General features: G+C 40.4%; 1 protein-coding gene across 2 annotated transcripts; it reads right to left on the bottom strand.

Moving 5' to 3' along the window:
• On the bottom strand, positions 1 to 11,460 carry RPP40 (ribonuclease P/MRP subunit p40). 2 transcript variants are annotated; one of them, XM_084508259.1, is made up of 8 exons: positions 11,318 to 11,460; positions 10,409 to 10,553; positions 9,045 to 9,113; positions 7,465 to 7,560; positions 6,162 to 6,287; positions 1,863 to 2,061; positions 1,389 to 1,523; positions 1 to 586 (listed from the first exon to the last, which is right to left on the bottom strand). In XM_084508259.1, the coding sequence occupies exons 1-8, from the start codon at positions 11,441 to 11,443 to the stop codon at positions 388 to 390; spliced, it is 1,095 nt and encodes a 364-aa protein (XP_084364385.1). In that variant the 5' UTR covers positions 11,444 to 11,460; the 3' UTR covers positions 1 to 387. The 2 variants fall into 2 exon arrangements, with proteins under 2 accessions (XP_084364385.1, XP_084364386.1); XM_084508260.1 differs by lacking the exon at positions 9,045 to 9,113.
• Positions 11,461 to 21,146: the final 9,686 nt, after the last annotated feature.

The following is a 21,146-nucleotide window of genomic DNA, read 5'->3' as shown; positions in this document are numbered from 1 at the left end:
TTCAAAGTTTTTAGAGATCTTTAATGTAAGGAAAGAAAACATTAAATCCATAAATGAGCTTTTCTCCCAAATATGTAACAATCTTCAAATCCCAAAATGACACCTGGATAAGAGGAAATCACCTACAGTCAAAGTCAGAGAACTTACAACTTTTCATTTTCTTAAAGCTAGAATTGTGAAGTCTTTCAGAAAACACTGTATGACAGTGAAGAAACAAATATCCTTTCCTTCCATTGTAGGTCATGCTTTAAGGGCTATAAATAACAGATTAACACATAAAACTTCTTAAAACCTGGCTTGTTATCTAATTAGTTTATAAAAACTATCTTACTAGATTTCTATACAGTACCATCGGATTATTAGAATGCTTTTCCTGCAGACAGAGCTTTACGGAGGACAATCGTCATGAGTTCCTACAGCCATCTGAAGCCAGTAGTCCAGATTTCTAAAAACAACAAAGTTGTACAAGTTCTCTCCTCCTTTGTGAAAACCATGTTCATTTTCTCTCCAGGAAACAGGACTGTCTGCAAAGCCATGCACAGTTAAGGTCAGCCAGTGTGCCAGTTTTGGTTCACTGAAATAGGAGCTGCAAGGAAGAAAACAAGGTTATCAATAATTATAATGGAATGGCCAGCATGGTCAAGTATACAATATAAAGTAAAAAATCAAAGATGCAGGCACTTTAGTGAACATTTGCCATTAGCAATTAACAAAAAAAACCCTGCTTTATAAAATAATAAGTAAATTCAAGAAGAAAATATTACATAGGGAGCTTCCAGAATTCACTCTGTAGCACTAATACAGGCAGACATCACATGGATCCATGATACGCTAGTATCATGTAGTTTGGTATTTAACTAGAACCACATCTACCCTGTTCATCAATATTCAGTGCCCTACGTTGTTACTACACTTGATTAAAAAAAAAAAAAATCATTATAAGGTAATTTACTGTAATGCCATAACAACCTTGAAGTAACTTGAAATACTCTTTCCAGTATCATAAAGGGATTTCAATCTTATTTTCCATCGGTAGTTAAAAATGCTAAATCAGGCATATTTGAGGGCACCTGATGTTCATAAGCAGAGAAAATTTGAAAAATGTAGGAGCTCAGTGCAGTCACTGTTTAGAAATTAAGATAAAAAGCACAGTCATTACTAGGATACAGAGCAACCATTCTCAAATTTGTATGTATCAAAAATAATCCAATTTACTGCTTTTTTATACTGACATTAAGCTTCCTGCCCATTTCCTAATTCAAGTCTTCATTTTGCACATTTTATTTACTTCCAGTAGTGCTACTGAAAATAAGTATTTGAAGCTGATTTCAAAAACTAAAAAATTTTAGAGTACACATTTTTTTTGATGTACTGCTGTGAACCCTTACCACAGCTGCTCCAACAACTGAATTATCTTATCAGGAATTATAAAGCCTGTAATTGTGCACAAAAAAGCTTGGTCCACTGTTGTGTTTGGCTGAGGACAGCAATAGGTTGATATGAAGCTAGAAGATTTGTTGTCTCTGAAAAAAAACAAACACAAAACAATGGAAATAAGCAAACTTTAAAATTTCCACAGAAAGACTTAGTAACAAAAATTTGTACCCAACAAGTAGTATCTACATGTATGTATGTCATCTAAATTAACATCCAAGCAACTAATGGCCACGCAACTCCCAAGATTCATGGGTACCTCCAAAATCACAAAAGTTACTCAAGAAGTATAACCATTTAAGTGCATAACAGCCATCCCACTTGCAGAAACGTGCCTTTCTTAATTCTTACTTAACTCTTCCTTAAAATAAATCGTGGTTTTCCTTACTTAACATGTATTTAAAGATGAAATAAATTCAAGTACTTACAAGTTAACTTGATTCAGGACAGCACCTAGCCATTCAAACAGTTCTTCTGTACTGCAGGACTCTTCTGGCTTTCCTTCTAATTCATTACTTTGCAATGCTGGACACTGCAAGTCTCTTAATGTGCTGAATGTTATTTTTGGCTTCAGGGCTCGTATTTGGTTTTTGGGAAAGTATGACATCAATGTTGATCCCTCTGCACCTTAACAACACAACACCACAAGGAGCGCTTACAAAACTACCAAACAAAAGGAGCACAGAATTCATGAAACATTTGTATGTGTGTATAAGAAAAGGCAGCGTGCGGTGTTAAACTGCAACTGAAACTGCTTACATGCTGTTATCTTTTGCAAAAGCCATCTTTGGCTTCCATGTCTTCTTGGAAATGAGAATTAGTGCAAGATCCAGCACTTCAGTACAGCTCAGTTAAGTTACTACTTACCTAGCAAATGAAGAAATAGAACTGCCAATAGAAAACCTGAGCAAAATTAACTGACCAAGTAATGAAATTAACTCAGTAGAAAGAGGAATTCAGAGCATTCCTGAAAAAGAAAGCATGAAAGGAAAGCTACTTGCATGTTATCTGCTCCCCAAGACCTGCAAATATATTCACACTGTAAATACACCCACACCTATATATCTGAGGCCAAGGAACATTTTGCCTTACAAGTGTCCATACATTCCCTCCCTGCTCACATGCAGGTATCTGCTGCCCTGTAAGAGTGATATATACATTACACCATTAAGTCACCTCCAGGTCAGCATCTCTAGAAATTCCTCAGGCACGAGAGGGAGAATACATATGGTAAATGTACACGAAGATAATGCATCTCAAAACCATTTAACCGGAACTTGGCTCAAATGAACTCTGGCAGCATTTCTTCCACAAGCACAGAGCATCTGGAGGGATCCCTGCGTGTAAGAAAGCATCCCAGAGGCAGCACGGCATCTGGAAGCTAGAGCAGCTCTGATGGGGTGAATTGGGAAGTTCTCAAGAATACCTTGCAAAAAGCTATAGTATTGTATAAATTCTCCTGGAATATCCCTTTACAACTACAAAAAAAATCCCTTTTCAATGATATGAACGGCACTTATTCTTCTACCTAGCATGTTAAGGTAAGTAAATCTTTCAGTTTTCTCAGCTGAGGACAAGACCATGTAAGAATTGTTCCCAGAGGCTTTAACCCATCAGTAAAAACAAGGTATCTGATGTTCTAGGTGTGATGGGAAACCTAATCTATGAGCTGTAAAGATTTAGAGAAAAATTCTTGATTTACAACAAATTGAGAATTCATCTTCAGATGCGGTGTATTTGGAAGGTAAACTCATCCCAGAGAAATATCAGAATTAACCATCGAGATAAGAAGCTCTCCCACCTACCTGGCTGAGGTGTCTGCCATCCCAATGGCAGACACTGAAAAAGTGGGCAGTTGACTAGTTTAAGAACTGATTTATCACTGATAGAAGAGAAATTCTAGGACTGTCTGAGAGACAAGGACTTTGAAGGGGAAAGGGTAATGAAAACAAAATGTATGGCATATCTCACTTTACTAGGATCAGAGAATAAAATAAAAAAAGTGAGAAGTTTTCAAATGCAGTAAGACTGCAACAGTTAGATGTACCTTGATGAACTTTATGGGAAAGGATCTGTTTCTTCAGCTCTAGTGATTGATTTAAACCAGATGAAGTCCTAAAAACCTTACATAAACTTGGAAATTAGCATCTCGCAAATCAAGAGATATTAACCAATCTTCTTCTTGAAGCAGTAAGATAACTAGCGTGAAATCAATTCTCCTGAATTTAAAGTTCCAGGTAATATTCAGTTTTCAAAATGTGACATTGTGTTCTCTAGTAAACAAGAAATAGTACCTTACTCATGGGAAGTCTGAAGTCCAGAATAGCATTTAAATACCACTGGAAAGCCACGTATGAACAGAGGAAATCCAAGCACAAGGTACAGATAACTGCAGAACAAAATATTCATGGCTCACTATCAAAAGTTCTGGACTGCTGCAACTCCGTTAGCCATTATCTAACCCACCAAGGGCAATCACTTGGAGGAGGAAGGCTAACCTGACCCTTTTTAATCATCCTGCAAAAGAAGACTGTCCAAGTGCAGAAAGGCACTTTGACAAAGACAGGCAGCTACTGAACTCGTGTTAATTTATAAAAAAAAAAATTGTTTGGAATGCTTTAAAACAAACAATCCTCATGCAGTCTGTACTTTCCATAAGCATTCGTTAGACTGCTCAAAGGACGTATTATATTGCCTGAGAAGTCTTAGTCAAACAAGAATTTATACATTTTAAATGTCCACTCCAAGTGGGATCCTCAGTGACAGTCTTAACTTCAGGAAATCTCGAAGGCTACAGCCAAGACTCCAACAGAGCAATTCATCTAGCTACAGCGTAGCTTTCTGTGTCAACAACAACCAGGCACATTATCAAAGTTCTCTTGGAGTTTAGTGAATTTCAGCCAATAAACATTTAAAATGTCATACAAATTACAGCAGTAGAACAGAGAAGAAAAGATTGTTTTGATTGCCATTAAAGACACGAGACACTCCACATTCCCTTTTTCTGTTCCTCTTGGTGCCAGCACCAGGAAATAGAAAAAATGGGTATGAAAACTGAAAACCCTGGTTTTGGAAAGTGACACGAACGTTCACAGGCCTGCAGCAGTGCTGGCCATAGCAAGAAACATCAGTTACCAGCAGGAAGGCTGCAGGCACTATACTCATGAAGGACAAAGATCTTCCCAAGAAAATACATCTCTTTTCCCTTTCCAGCAGAATCCACACAGTGCCTCATGTCTATTAATAACATCTTTGAAGGTTTTATTTTTGTCAGTACTCAGGAAGAGTCTTTCAGATGTTACAAGCTCAAAAATTCCTGCTCAAAAAGACATTCTGATTTAACTCCATATTCATGAAGTGATTAACCTGACTAGTTTTTTGGCCATAAGAAACTGACAAAAAGGAATGCTATTCTTCCTGAATGCTGCTACAACTGGCAGCAATAAACGTAAAAAACATACTGGCCCTGAAGTCATTTTGCTCTCTGTCCAGGGTCAATAAATCTAAACAAGCTGACCCTGAGGATCTGCCACCTGAGCTAGATTTATGTCACCGTTTATGGTAGCAGGAGACTTCACCGTGACATCTTCCTGAAGATGACAAAGGCAGAAGTTGCAAGCTTTAAACAACTTCTGTATGACAAGCAAGGAAGAATACTTGTAACACATTTAGTACTTAAAAAGGAGGAGGGGAATGTGAAAGACTATCAAGTGAAACACGGGACAGTGCTGAAGGAGCTTGAAAGCAGTTTTAGTTTCTTACAGTAACTTTCAGATTTAGTCTTCAAGAGTCAGGCAAGACTAAGAATGTAAAGAGCAGATTGGAAAGGATCTCTCTTAACATCTCCTCCTGCTACTGTGGAGACTTTAGTAACTCTGAGCAGAAACACACTAAAAGCTACACAGCTCTGATAGGTCAAGCTTCTTTTTTTTTTTTTTTTTGTAGTATGAGCCCCTGCGTTTTTTGTTAATGCTGCAGAAGTGCTACATATCCTTAGACACGGCCTGTTCTGAGGTAATATAAGCAAACAGAGGACTTTGGAAAAAGACCCTCAGAGGAACTGCAAGACTTAAATCCTTGAAGTAAAATTAATGTAATCAGAAACCGGTAGATAAATGGACACTGGAATTACGATGATTTGAGACAGTAAAATTTCTTATAACAAACTCTCGCTCTGCTCCACTCTCAACAAAGTGTTGAGAATAACACTTCGAGAATAAAGAATAAATCATTTTAAGAATAAAATGATGTAATACCAGACTGTGTGTGTATCAGTGTGTGCAGCATGTGATGGAAACGGGGACTTTTGAACACGTTCCATAACCACTACTGAAACTCACAGTTCCCCACCTCAAGTACTACACCAAGTATGTAACCTGTGCGTACTAATAATGTTTACATAGGTCACAGTTTTATAAAGTAGGAGCAAAACTATCAAAGAGGCAAAATCAGGCCAGAAATCCTGGACAACAGGGAGACAAAGAAATGAAGTAACTAATGTATAACTCCTAAGAATCACTGCTAGATTCCTGAATTGATCTGCTGTGTAAGAAGTTGCACAAACACAACCAAACCAAACAAATAATAAAATCACACCCAAACATAATGTAATCTAACTTTGCACTCCACTAAAAATGCATTTGGACAATACTAGAAAAGAACAATAAGCCACAAACATTTGGACTTCAAGGCAATTAAATTTTACTTTTACATTTAATTCTTATTACCTGTATTATACCAAGCCATTAGGAAGTCAAATTCTAAAGGTTTCTTTTCTTTCAAGGCCCAAAGCACCCTCTTATGTTTCTTGCCATCAGGGTGAAAGTCGGAATCAGTCAAGTCAATAGTTATAACTGCAAAAATGTACAAAAGACATTTTTACTCATTTGACTGACTTTAATGATAACAATGAGTTAACAATTAAATAAACACAGAGAACAAAAAGAATTAAACTACCTTTTCACATGGTACAGCATCTTTACAAAGCATTTGACTATGCAAATATGACTCCCCGTTATATAAATTAATATTCTCCTCCTGCCAGCCTTGTTTTGATATAATTTGAAACTGCTTTCTAGTGACTGCAGTGACAGATTCATTTGTAATGGCAGTGACAAAGTCCCAAAACAGTGTCTTTAAAAATATTTTAGTAACTAGGCAAGCTATGAATAAAATAAAAATAAAATAAAATAAAAATAAAATAAAATTTCTAGCATTAAAAGCCACGTGTACGGCAATGACACAATTACAAATCTTTTTTTCTAGATAAACTTGTCCCAGACTGAAGTTTCACTTTTCATACAGAAATTTCATCATACATTTTACCTGACAAATTGAATGGTAAAATGATGCTCAATTTTCCAAAATTCTTACTGTAGGTACTAAAGTTCCCTCTTCAAAAGTTAATCTATATCCACTAGCACAAATTTTAATATATTTGACATAGCACAGTAGATATTTAAATTATTATTTAAAAATCATACTAAGTATGTTTCCTCTGCATCTGTTGTAGAATTAAAACTTTGAGTACCATAAAGATTACAATTTTAATTGTGTCAGACAATATAATTCTCCCTTTCAAGCAAGTAGTCTTGCATGAGTCTCCAATGTTTTTGTGTGTGTGCGTGTGTGTGTGTGCGCGTGTGTGCATGCGTGGAGCATGCAAGTTGTCAGACCTACTTTAATTAGGTTAGTATTTTGTTTCAAATCAGAATGCATAGACACTCCACAAAGTATACAAAAATTCTTGAATCCTATATCACCCCAATATAAAAATTTCATCAAAACTGCAAAAATTATAAGTTTTATAGAATACCCACAATATCTCACATTTGTTTCCTTACAGCTGCTTTATTTTGAAAAGCTGTTTTTTCTCTTCATGCAACCCTTTCATCTGCATCTGGAAAAATACCATGTAGACAACAACCAACTATAAGGAAAAGTAAGTTTTGGACTACTGGTTTAACATCCTAACAAGGTGCTTCTCAGACCAATCTGAAATAAGCATTGTCAACTATAAATTATACTTACTATATCTCATTGCTTTTTTGCCAGAATACCGAGAAGGGCGACCTTGCAGTCCAAGTTCCTCATAAGTATCTTTATCCACTGACAGAATTAGTTTTCCTGTAACAAAAAAACTCACAATATAAATTATCTTCTATTTAGTTCCCTTTAAAGTCTTCTGAGCACCATGTACTTTATACAATGTTAACTTTGGATCACTAGGTATTACCAGTGTACTCCAGACTCCTTAGTTTCAGTTAAATTGATCACCAGATTAACCCTTAAAAAATACATTTAAATTCAATTGTTCTTTCTTATCATACAGGTCTTATGTACTAGGATGAGAAAAGTGCAACATGATTCCTGAGACAGGCATAATTTGTCTTTTTTTTTTTAAACTGTACTACCTAAATGTTTTCCTCAGTCTTTCCTCTACTTGTCCCCTAACATTTGCCGTGTCACTGGTTGAACACTACACTAGGACGCAATTTTGTAAAGATTCATGCGTGCACTGCTCAGTTGAACACAGAAAAGCAGTACCTCCTGCTCCTGTGGAACTACGTACATGGAGTAAAATATGCTTAATAGTGACGAGCAGATATGCTCTGGAACAACTCCACTTCCTGGTTCATAAGCCAAATCTGGCAGCTGCCAGTTGGTACAGAATTTCACACAACAGATATCGCTACCACAGTATTTAGACTCTAATGCATGTAACAGCATAATATAGAATATAAACAAGTAAGGCTGTTGCTGAAGATTTCAGATGGCGATATCACCAGAAACTGTGATGCTATCTCTGCATTAATTGTGCATCACTTATAATAACTGCACCATGTACTGTGCAGACTCAATCTCTATCAAGTATCTACTTTGCTAGGACTGTGTTAATAATATACATCAAATAATTCTTCCTCTGAAGAATCTGAATTTACTTCTGCTCTGATAGGCACTGACTCTATCATCTTAGGCTAGAGAGCAGACAATCCAATTTGTTTTTCAACTGTGCTTGATATACCCTGAAACGTGAAGACACATCTGAATCCTACAACAGTTACATTATTTTCACAACAATTACATTATTTTCTTTGTATGTAAAGTCCCATTTAAGAAGTGTTTTGTCATAAAACTGTGACGGAAATGGAACAGAGACTTTTAACACATTAGACACTTCTCAAATAATGAACACAATGTTTTAAAGAGTGTTCCTAAGCAGTGCTAATAACTTTTCTTTTCTACTTATTTCTTTTTTTGGTACAAACTGTGTCTTTAAGACTAGTAGGAAACAAAAATTTGTAATGCAGTGTATTCACAAAAAGAATCCTCAGTAGCAACTGGTATGTCAGAGGAAGTACTGACAATCTAATACTATAAATAAGTTATGCTGATTTTCTAAAAATTGTTTTACCTAAAGGAAAGTTAACAACACGAATCAAAAAAGTTAAAATTAAATATTTTATCAATTCAAGCATACTTCTAATAAAGTAGACTAACATGGTAGGCACATTTTCTAGTTTACATAATTCCAAATGGAAACAAAACAAAACCAACGCTGAAGACCACAATCAAAATGTGTATCTTATTAAAAAGAAAACAAAACATACCAGTTGGTAGCAGAGCTGCAGTATTATCTTGATCAATTTTTGTATTATAGGTAAGTGCATAGCATGAACCTTTAATAGTAAAGCAGAAAACCATGAGATTATACCATTTCTGAAGAAAGATAACAGGAAAAACATCAAGATAATTAAGCATGTCAAATATATTTGGAGTCATTCTCAACTCTCATTTTTTATCAGGTACCTTTCCTCCACCATCTCAAGTGAAATGCTGTTGGTTTTTTTTTGTTATTATTTTTTTTTTTATAAACTTTAGACCGGCATTGTTTTAAAGAATTTGTAATAGAGATAACGTCAGTAATATGCCCCAGTATGGATGCACTTTATTTGCACATGCAACCAAAGAAACTTTTATCCTGAAATATTGACGTTATTAATTCACATTAAAAAAGGTGGAAGATGCTCACATTATTCAATATATTGTGTGTCAGATACTGCCACAAAATTTGGTTTAAATATTCCAGATTAAATATCTGTTTTAAACGTGCTTCTCAAAATACACAGTCAGATCCTGTGAAGTTGATACACTAATGTCATACCGCTTCCATAAAACTAGTGGCAGAAAAAACATTAATGAGACTAAAGTAAACGTGACTAAGAAAAAAAGCCCCACGTTTAGCAAGTAATATACATGAATTTCTTGTTTTCCTCTTTCTCTGACATGTTATCTTCTCCCCTTTCTTTATTCTTTAAAGCTTTTTGCCTCCCTGGCAATCATCTCAAGAGTATAATATTTATCAGGAGCCAGACAAACGGGCCCCACTAGATGAAAACAGCCCACATGGAGTATGTAAAAACAAGCTGGCTGGGCACAGGCTGCATCTTTTCAATCTTTCTTTGCATCCTCTTTGCTCTTACTACATCAAGATGAACCACCACAAGCTCATCAGCCAAAAGAAAAAAGAAAAGCAGCAAGCCTGGTTTTCATCTTGGAAAATAGGCACAGGCTTTGCCAGCAGTGGAACACTGCTCTGTGGTGAAATATGAAGGAACCAGAAAGACAGAAGGGAGACGATTTCTGCAGGAATTTGCATTAAAATGAAGAGCAGAAGATGAGAGGTGAGATTACACGTAGAAGCCCTCTTGATAGCTGGCTTGCAGAATTAAGATGGAATAAGGAAAAACGAAGAAGAAGCAATCATAACTGTTTGGGACCCATCAGCTGTAAACAAATATAGACACCACAAAGTGGAAAAAAAAATGAGAAAGAAATGCATGGAGAGTTTTCTTACTACTTTTTCTTTCCTTCATTTAAAACACATACCAGAATAAATAGCAGTAAATAAATTTTAGCGTTTTATGAAAACATAAACATTACTGTGTCTGTTATGTTCCAATTACCTCCTTACCTTTCTTCACAAAAGAATCGATGAATTCATGAGCAACCAATTCATGAACCGATAAATTCTTCACCAGATAGTACACTCCAAAGTCTGCAACGGTGCTTTTCAGCACTTCAGGTAGTATACCACACTCAGGGATCAACACAGATACCTGTTAGGAACATAACTGGAATGTAAATCACATCCTAAACCACACTCAGGGGGAAAACCAAGAAATACAAAAGAAAATCTTTCTTTTTCAAAGAGATCAGTACATTACGCCAAAATGAGATGAAAAAGTAATTTCAGACTACTGTCTTTAAAATGAATTTGCACAAAGTCTCAGTGTACAGCTGATACTTTTTTTTTTTTTTTTATATTACATGCTACACAACAGCATTTGATGTGTTGTGCAAAAGCATGACTTCACACGGCGTGCTTTAACCAAAGTCATTATAAATTTGGCTTGAATTTGCACTGGAACATTTCCTTTGGCCTTTGCTGCAGGAAACGATTATAAGCAGGAACACAGGCTAAGCATTTATGTCATCTCAATGGGTAAGTGAAGCTCTCAGTACAACAAACTAGCTTTTGGAAAACACGTTTTCTTTTGTGGGCTATTTTGGAGGCGAGCAGAGCGGGCAGACCCCTCGAACGAAACTGGGGAGATGGGCTGAGGATGGCCATGGAAGCCGTAAGGGACGCGTTAGGGCAGGTTTATCCCTGGGAGGAGGAAATTAATGTCCCGAGGTGCCTGGTGCAGCCCGGGTTCCTTGCCGAACTCGGTGTCACTCCTGTGACAACCCGCACAGGGCCACAGCGCGCCCAACGGCCGCCCCCTCAGCGCCCAACGGCCGCCAACGGCCACGCGCGCGGCGGCGGCAGCGGGGGGCAGCACCCATTGGCTCGCGACCCACTCCCCCCCCCGGCACTCACGCGGCAGTTGTAGGCGTGGTCCCGCACGTGCGCCGCGTGGCGCGAGCGCGGGTGGCGCGCGTGGCCCTTCTCGCACACCAGCAGGTGCCGCGGCGCCTGCTGCACGCGCCGCAGGGGCGCCGACATCCTCCGCCGGCCGCCGCGCGCGCGCCGCCGCCCGGCCCGCCAATGGGGGCGCGGCCCGCCGCTCGCGTCACCGGTCGCCGGGCGGCAGGGGGGAAGCGGGGCGGTGAGGTCACTTCCGTGCAGAGCCGGGCCGCCGCCCGCCGGGGCGAGGAGGGCAGCGGGGCGCTGTGCGCATGCGCTCAAGCGGGGCATGAAGCGTGGCCCGCAGGGCGGGCGCCATCTTGCAGTGCCCGCCCCTACGTAGCGCCGTGGAGGCATTGGGGTTGGGAGAGCCCTCCCCGGTCACCTGGTCCAACCACTCCCCTAACACCAGTGCCACACGCTACACCGTGTTCCTAAGCACCACGTCCAACCTCTCCTTGAACGCCCCCAAGGACAGTGATGCCACCACCTCCCTGGGCAGTCCCAGCGCCTGACTGCTTCCTGAGCAGAAATGTCTCCTCATTGCCAACCTAAATATTCCCTCGCTCAACTAATCTCAATAGAATTGGTCAGGTTGGAAAATACCTCTCAGGTCATCACGTCCAACTGTTAACCTAGCACTGCCAAGTCTACCACTAAGCCATGTCCCTAAGCACCACATCTAATGTGCCTTTTCAGTATTTCCAGGGATGGTAAAATGAGTTTTCTGACCTCGATATGGGGCTTTGTGCTGAAAAAGGAGGGTTTCAACTCACAGAATCACAGACTTTCTAGGTTGGAAGAGACCTCAAGATCATCGAGTCCAACCTCTGACCTAACACTAACCAGTCCTCCACTAAACCATATCCCTAAGCTCTACATCTAATCGTCTTTTAAAGACTTCCAGGGATGGTGACTCCACCACTTCCCTGGGCAGCCCATTCCAATGCCTAACAACCCTTTCAGTAAAGAAGTTCTTCCTAACATCCAACCTAAAACTCCCCTGGCGCAACTTCAGCCCATTCCCCCTCGTCCTGTCACCAGGCACGTGGGAGAACAGACCAACCCCCACCTCGCTACAGCCTCCTTTAAGGTACTTATCAAGAGCGATAAGGTCACCCCTGAGCCTCCTCTTCTCCAGGCTGAACAAGCCCAGCTCCCTCAGCCGCTCCTCGTAGGACTTGTTCTCCAGGCCCCTCACCAGCTTCGTCGCCCTTCTCTGGACTCTTTCGAGCACCTCGATGTCCTTCTTGTAGCAAGGGGCCCAAAACTGAACACAGTACTCGAGGTGCGGCCTCACCAGAGCTGAGTACAGGGGGACGATCACCTCCCTAGCCCTGCTGGTCACACCGTTCCTGATACAAGCCAGGATGCCGTTGGCCTTCTTGGCCACCTGAGCGCACTGCTGGCTCATATTCAGCCGACTATCCACCATCACTCCCAGGTCCTTCTCTGCCTGGCAGCTCTCCAACCACTCATCTCCCAGCCTGTAGCTCTGCTTGGGGTTATTGCGCCCCAGGTGCAGGACCCGGCACTTGGCCTTGTTAAACTTCATGCAGTTGACCTCAGCCATCGGTGCAGCCTATCCAGATCCTCCTGCAGAGCCTTCCTACCCTTGAGCAGATCGACACACGCACCTAGCTTGGTGTCATCTGCAAACTTACTGAGGGTGCACTCGATGCCCTCGTCCAAATCATTGATGAAGATGTTAAAGAGGACTGGCCCCAGCACCGAGCCCTGGGGAACGCCACTAGTGACTGGCCTCCAACTGGACTTGGCTCCATTCACCACGACTCTTTGGGCCCGGCTATCCAGCCAGTTTCTAACCCAACGAAGCGTGCGCCAGTCCAAGCCAAGAGCAGCCAGTTTCTTGAGGAGAATGCTGTGGGAGACGGTGTCAAAAGCCTTGCTGAAGTCAAGGTAGACCACATCCACAACCTTTCCCTCGTCCACCCAGCGCGTCACTTTGTCATAGAAGGAGATCAGGTTCGTCAAGCAGGACCTGCCTTTCATAAACCCATGCTGACTGGGCCTGATCGCCTGCTTGCCCTGCAAGCGCTGCGTGACTTTGGGCTCTCAAAATGGAGGCTTGAACCCTCAGTTTTCAGTCCAAATCATTCTAAGTCTTGAGGATCTGGACCCCAAACAAGGCCACTCAACCCCCTTCCAAGTGGCATGACCTGAACTCAGGGGTCATAGAACCATAGGATATCCCGAGTTGGAAGGGACCCATAAGGATCATCAAGTCCAACTCCTGGTACCACACAGGTCTGCCCAAAATTTTAGACCATGTGACTAAGTGCACAGTCCAATAGCTTTCTAAATTCAGACAGGCTTGGTGCAGTAACTACGTCCCTGGGGAGCCTGTTCCAGTGTTCAACCACCTTCTCGGTGAAGAACCTCTTCCTGATGTCCAGCCTAAACTTCCCCTGCCTCAGTTTAACACCATTCCCGTGGGTCCTATCACTGTTGGTTACAGAGAATAGGTCACCTGCCTCTCCACTCCCCCTCTCAAGGAAGTTGTAGACTGCGATGAGGTCCCCCCTCAGCCTCCTCTTCTCCAGGCTGAACAGGCCCAGTGACCTCAGCCGCTGCTCATACGTCTTCCCCTCTAGGCCCTTCACCATCTTTGTATCTCTCCTCTGGACACTCTCCAACAGTTTCATGTCTTTTTTGTACTGTGGTGCCCAGAACTGCACACAGTACTCGAGGTGAGGCCGCACCAGCGCAGAGTAGAGCGGGACAATCACCTCCCTTGACCGACTAGCGATGCCGTGCTTGATGCGCCCCAGGATATGGTTGGCCCTTCTGGCTGCCAGGGCTCGCTGCTGGCTCATATTCAACTTGCTGTCTACCATGACCCCCAGATCCCTCTCTGCAGGGCTGCTCTCCAGCATCTTGTCACCCAGTCTGTACATATAGCCAGGGTTGCCCTGTCCCAGGTGCAGGACCCGGCACTTGCTCTTGTTAAACTTCATGCGGTTGGTGATCGCCCAGCTCTCCAGTCTGTCCAGATCTCTCTGCAAGGCCTTTACGCCCTCATCAGAGTCCATAACTCCAAGTTTGGTGTCGTCAACAAATTTGCTCAGAACACTTTCTAGTCCTATACTCAAATCATTTATAAAGACATTGAAGAAGACTGGCCCTAAAATGGAGCCTTGAGAGACCCCACTGGTGACCATCCACCAGCCTGATGTGGCCCCATTTACCACAACCCTTTGAGCCCTGCCCATCAGCCAATTGCTCACCCATTGTATGATGTTTTTGTTAAGTTGTATGCTGGACACTTTGTCCAGTAGGATCCTATGGGAAACCGTGTCAAAAGCCGTGCTGAAGTCCAAAAAGATCACATCAGCTGGTTTCCATTGATCAACTAGATGGGTGATTTTGTCATAAAAGGAAATCAAATTTGTTAGGCAGGACCTACCCCTCATGAACCCATGTTGGCTGGGACCAATGACTGCATTGTCCCCCAGGTGTGCCTCAATAACTTAAAGAATGATCTTCTTCATAATTTTACCAGGCACTGACGTGAGACTGACAGGCCTGTAATTGCTAGGGTCTTCTTTCTTACCCTTCTTGAAAATTGGCACAACATTTGCCAGCTTCCTGTCTACTGAGACCTCTCCAGATTCCCAGGATCATTGAAAAAAAATTGAGAGAGATCCTGTGATGACGTCAGCCAGCTCTCCGAGCACCCTGGGATGAATCCCATCTGGACCCATGGCCTTGTATGGATCCAGGCAGAGCAGCAAATCCCGCACGTGTTCAGGTCAGTTGGGAGTTTATCATTCCCACCGTCATGGTCCTCCAGCTCAGGGCACCCTGGATCCCAAATCCCATCATCAGTGTTAAAGACAGGGGCGAAGAAGACATTAAACGTCTCTGCTTTGCCTGTGTCATTGTCTGTGAGGAGACCTTCCCCATCAAGTAGCAGACCTATGTTTCTTTTTGGTTCTCCTTTTTCTGGTCACATATCTAAAAAAACCTTTTTTATTGTCTCTCACAGACGTGGCCAGCTTCAACTCTAGATGGGCTTTGGCTTTTTAAACCATCAAACTCCTATAATTTTACTAGTTCACCAGCCACACATCTTGGTGGTTTGATACAATACCTCAAGCACTCTTATTCTTCGTGTCCAGGCTTTGTTTCTGGTGGAAACTGCACTTTTCAGGTGTTCTGTTTCTGTTTAGGTCTCTGTGATATTGCTGATCAATAACTCTACTGTGAGAAGGCTGGTTTTTGCAAGCTCCGTGTTACAGAACTGCACTTGGCTGATGGCAGGAGGGATGCTCCTGAAGTTACCAGTTCAGTGCTTTTGGCTCGTGAGACTGACTCAGACCCACTTGTTTGCAGGTACGTGCTTTCCGGGTGCTTGCACACAAAAGTAACATCAAGACATTGCTCCTCTGAACTCGTTGACTTCTGTCCTCTGGCTTGTGAGACTCAGGTATACATCAGGTCACTGCCCGATTAACATTGGTTGAGGAGTTCTGAATTCTGCACTTACATCATGTGTATAAATTGGTTTATTAGGAACCAAGAATGTCTGTGTAATCACAGTAGTCTCCTAATTTAAAGCGTGCAAAAATTAATGGGAAAAGCACTACTTGATGGATGTCAGTTATTACCATACCCGCAGGCAGAAGCCTCTGTGAGCAAACAAGCATTACACTCTGATGATCAGAAAGCCTGTTCTGCTAAAGGGGTGAAAAGTTCAAGTCTCTGATCAATAAGCCCAGCCAGCCAGAGAGGAAATTCAGCTATATTCAAGGCAGCCTGTGGAGCTGTGTTTGTTTTGGTGGTTTCTTTCTTTCTTTTCTTTTTTCTCCCTTTTCTTTCTTTTTCTTCCTTTTCTTTGTTCTCCATTTTCTTTTTTTTTTTTCTTTCTTCCTTTTTCTCTCTCTTTCTTTCTTTCTTTCTTTCTTTCTTTCTTTCTTTCTTTCTTTCTTTCTTTCTTTCTCTCTCTCTCTCTCTCTCTCTCTCTTTCTCTTTCTCTTTCTGAGCTTCTCTATGCTAGTACGATTAATACTTTCTGCTAGGGATACAAATGGATAGGGAAAGAAATGTGAAAAAATATGTTGGGTAAAGGGCAAGAGAGTCAAGATTCATGGCTGCATATTCAACAGAGTTAAGTCAGCGTTTGGGGGATTTTGGCAGGCGTGTACTTCACTGCAGTTCAATGGAGCATTGAAGGATTTACATCGCTGTTCAACTAGTTCGGTTCATGTATCAAGCAATTAATTTTAACCCACCCTTACTTTTTAATGTTGCTTGTCCTACTATAGGGTATGTGTGTTATATAGAACCCTCTGAAGACACTGAGCTATGTTAAAAAACAAAACAAAACAAAACAAAAAAGCATTTAGCAGTCCAGTAGTCTGTACTATAACATACAGAATTTTCCTGTCATTAAATAATGGGCTCTATATACACAGTGTAATTGTTGGTAAATGCTGACATTTTTATAGTGATTATTACAGTTTTGTAGGCAATTAAGTGTATAGTTTCTATATATTGTTTTTTTTTTTTAAAAAAAAAAAAAAGACATAATTTAAATTACTCAGTCCTTGTAAAACCGTCACAATTTTCCCAGGGACTTCAAACCAGTGACAGGTTGATGCAGCTTTACTGCAACTTAGTTTCTGCATGCTTAAAGAGAGTTACAGGCTGTAGTCTAGAGGAAAGAAACGCCTGGAGGCAAACTGTGGTAATAGCCTAGAGTAGGAAAGGATTTCTAAGATACTTCCCGGAACTGGGGAAAAATCAATTTTTTTTATAAAATGACTGAGTTTGGAAATAAAAGCCTGATCTTCACACTGTGTACAGTATCTCTATTTGCAAAGTCCAGGTACTTCTTTCATGTATTTTTTCACTGTTGAATAGCAATCTTAACCCATTCTTTCTGTTGGATTTTCTGTGATTAACATGATTAAAATACCTAGACTTTCATAAAATAAAATTTTAACAAGTATTTGTCACATTTGTATTTTGAATTTGGTTTGTGTCTTTAAGATTAAACAAATTATTTTTGAGTCAGCAGTTTCTCTTTCCTAAATATTGTTGACTGCAGAAGAGAAGGAAGGAAGGAAGGAAGCTGTCTTAACCATTTAACCTTGGCTATTGCAATTAGTACTTTGCAAAACAGAAGCAAACATATACCAATGGTGCCTTGTTTATCTGAAATTATAATAAAGTGTGAACAACCGAAAACAACATTTCACTTGATAAGTGTCAACTATATATATATATATTTATTTTTTTTTTTTATTGAGAGAAGTGGAAATATGGTGAAGATATTGATAGTTAGCTTTATATCCTGTTTTTACACACTCTGGTCCAAATGCGGTGATGGATTGTAGATATAATCCCACTCAGACTTGTTTTTCCAGGAGATTACAAACAAAGCTTCTGCCAAACTGCTCCCCAAAGCTGCTTTTCAGGCCAGGAAGAATAGTGAATGACAGATAGCTCTGGACCAAGCTGCTGGTTTTTTTTTTGTTTTTTTTTTTTTTAAAAAAAATCTGTTTCTTTTATTGTTAAAAAACCTCTGTAATCTGGGAAATTTGCTCATCCTTGTCATATTAGAATGGAGCAGGAATGGTTTTGATCTTCAAACAGGCTTCACCTCTGCTTGCCTTTTAAGCACCAGGTTTTGGCTTGGCCGTGCATGGTGATGGGGAATTTTCTGGCACTTTCTGTCTTCCTTTAAGCAGATCCCCTGTTGTCACATTATGACTGTTACGAGGCACCCTTACAAGATGCCGTGGCTACACCATGGTGTTCGAGGAGGAGTCAGGACTGTGTTTCTCTGTTCACATTTCTAGCAGAGAGCAGTGAACTGGTTACTGCCATTCCCCTGGTTGCTCCCTTATTTTGGGAGGAATGTCCTGGAAATGCTTCCACATCCAGCTAAACACTCAGCTAAACCTTTCACTGGCAATAAATACATGTTCCTTTCCTTGTCCCATAATGAGACAAGGAGTCACTGCTGCCTTTTCCTTTGCTAAATTCTCCTTCCCCAACCCTGTAGGTACCAGACACCTTTTTTCTCAGACTGTCAATTAACAGGATCACAGGATTTTTTTTAACAGTATTTTTTAAAACAACGACAACAAAAGGCTATGTTGAAATTGAATAATGTAGGGTATATTTTCTTTTAAGATCAATGCAGGATAATTCCTTTGTGTTGCAGTTAATGAAGCTTCTGGTCTGCTCCAAGGAGAGGATTTGCCATTCCCAGCAATAAATCATTACTTCGTGGACCTGTTATTGTGTACTCCTTTGTATGTTGATGCATGTTGTTAATAAACATTCTGGTTGCAAGACCAGTGGAATTTTCCCCCGTTTCTCTTACATCCTCAAATCACAAAAGGCCCGGTGCTGCCCTTCACGCTGCTGCGATGTGTGTAGCTGTTTTTCAGTGCTTGGACCGAGGACGGGCAGCAAAGCTTGGCCCTGCACAGTAACTTCAATCACCCTTTTTCACTGCAACATCGAAATCATGCGGTTGCCTATTTCAAGCAAAGAGCAGCTGAAAATGGTGCCAGCAGAGGAAGAAAGCCACGGGGAGAGGAGGAGACTGTCTTCTCAGCCAGCTGGAAGCCTTTTTCTCCAGGGCTGGAAGGCAAGCTTTCCTGAGCAATCCAGCCTGTACACAGGTATTCAAAAGCACTTGCCAAAATGCCTGCCTGAAGGCCTGATTTCTTTCTTTAGTGTTAGCTACAAAGTCAAGCAACCAAAACTGTGTAGTAATTTAAAATAACCTAAGATTAAAATAAGCTACATGTTCCCAGCTAGTAGCCATACTTTCAGGAGGATCTCAGGATTCAGGGACCAAGGCAGTATTCTCAGAAGTGAAGCTTAAATTGTAAATAGTACATTTCATTTATCTGAGCAAGATTCAAAATAGAATCTAGAAATAGACTAAAATAGTTATTCTGGATAAACTAGTTAAGAATGATTTTTTTTTTTTTCACAAAAACCCATTTCAACACACTTATTTTAGAGTAAATCATCTTTTTCTCATTTCAGTTAATTCACATTATTAGGATTAAGGATGTTACATACCGAGTTGTTCTGAAATGTGTGTTTTGTTATAGTTGCAATTACAGACATAAACTTCAGTAGCCTGCCATATTATAAATTTCTTTCAAAGACATGACATAATGTTTCAGATAATTTTCACATTAAATCTTTAACAAATATTATTCTGTATTAGCAGGCTGTCCTTATCGTTCTGCTTCAGATATATTTTTATTGCTCAGAATATTTTGTAGACTGCTCCTGTAATGCCAAAGCATTATTTATACATTGGGATTTAGGTGCCAAAGCATGGTATTTTCACAAGCTGCACTGTAGACAACATGTACATTCCTATGTCATTTGGAAAATATTTTTTTAAATCTCACACTGAGACTTAACTGTGGATTCAGGCTTTCAAGTTTAGCTTTGTAAGTTTTATATGTAAACTCTTTGCAAAATTCTTGACATCAGTGTTCAAAGAATCCCATAAACACCTGTTAATTGTGCCTATTATATTAATAGTCTTTGAAACCTTTCTCCCCAGTCACCTGGAAGCTCCATTGTGAGAAATAAGCTTCATGGAGGCTATGAAGAGAAGGGTGAGGAAGCACATTAAGCCTTGCTACTTTCATGTAAATATCTGCAAGGTATTTATATCACTAAAAATATTCCTATCCCCACCCTCCAATTGTGCTTGACAGCAACTACTATTAAAGTGGATCATAGGATCAATGGAAGCAAGCTTTTTTCAGGAACTACTGATGAAGGGAAACTGTCTCTTCTTTTTCTCTTGCTCTTCTCTGGGATGTTCAGACTCTCATTTACTTTTTTTTTTTTTTTTTACTTTTTTTTTTTTTTTTCAGAATGACTTTAAGGCCTTTCTGTTTATATATATATACATATTTATATATTTTGAATAAAACAATAAAAACGCCACTTTGAAAGACCAATTGTCTTGTCTATGTGAATTTTGGTTTGAATTCAAATTCTGGTGAACTTAAAGCAATTACATTTCCTCTGTTTCCTATTTCCTGGGGCAACTGTGCAATTCCCTCCATTAGTTTTTCATGGGTAAAGTGTTTGAGAACAAAATTGGATAAAAACTTTGCTGCTACAGATCAGCTCTTTACCTGAGATCTGAGAGCTTCTGCATCATTTGGTACACAAACCATTTACAGCAAACCAGATGCTAATTGCCATGATGGGAGGAAAAATTCTTTAGAGCCTTCATCTTTATATTCTGCCTGCTAGTAGTTTGCATCTGGATGAACGTCTTGCCAGTATTGCTGCTACTGCTTCTGGCCAAATGTGTTAGGGAACAGGCAAGCCTTTGTATGTCTGGAAGTTTTAGATGAAAAATCCAGGCAAGAAACTGCGCCATTCATTCAACCAATGAAGCAGCAAAAATCACATCAGTGTGAAGATTTAGCATCTCAAAAAAAGCTTTTGAACTTCACTGGCTGCTTGGAGGATTATTGGTGTTTGCAGAACATACAGCAAGGTCACCACTTTGCTGCATTTACCCACTGCACTTATATGTCAAAAATAAATCGGCTTGCATCTTGTTGCAGTTCAGTGCCGATACTTGATGGGTCTTCCTGTTCCGTAATATGAATCAAGAAATGACAACTATGTGGATTTGGTCATAAACCATAATGGAAGCACACCCACTGAACATATGTCAGGAAGGACATGGAGTTTTACATAGAGGCATTAGTTTTCAAATTTGAAAGGAAGACAGGTTTCACAGTAAAATAAAAACTCTCTGCATTTGGCC

Source organism: Aythya ferina (genome assembly GCF_964211825.1).
Source record: "Aythya ferina genome assembly, chromosome: 2".
NCBI classification, from domain to species: domain Eukaryota; kingdom Metazoa; phylum Chordata; class Aves; order Anseriformes; family Anatidae; genus Aythya; species Aythya ferina.
This window is presented reverse-complemented; position numbering and strand designations above follow the sequence as displayed.

What these genes read in the sequence shown, in the direction of transcription:
- RPP40 (XM_084508259.1), bottom strand. Translation starts at nt 11,443, where the DNA reads ATGTCGGCGCCCCTGCGGCGCGTGCAGCAGGCGCCGCGGCACCTGCTG. An exon ending in CAAAAAAGCAATGAGATATA is followed by an intron (nt 6,288 to 7,464) that starts GTAAGTATAATT and finishes ACATTTTTGCAG; the next exon opens with TTATAACTATTGACTTGACT. An exon ending in CAGTTGTTGGAGCAGCTGTG is followed by an intron (nt 587 to 1,388) that starts GTAAGGGTTCAC and finishes TCTTCCTTGCAG; the next exon opens with CTCCTATTTCAGTGAACCAA.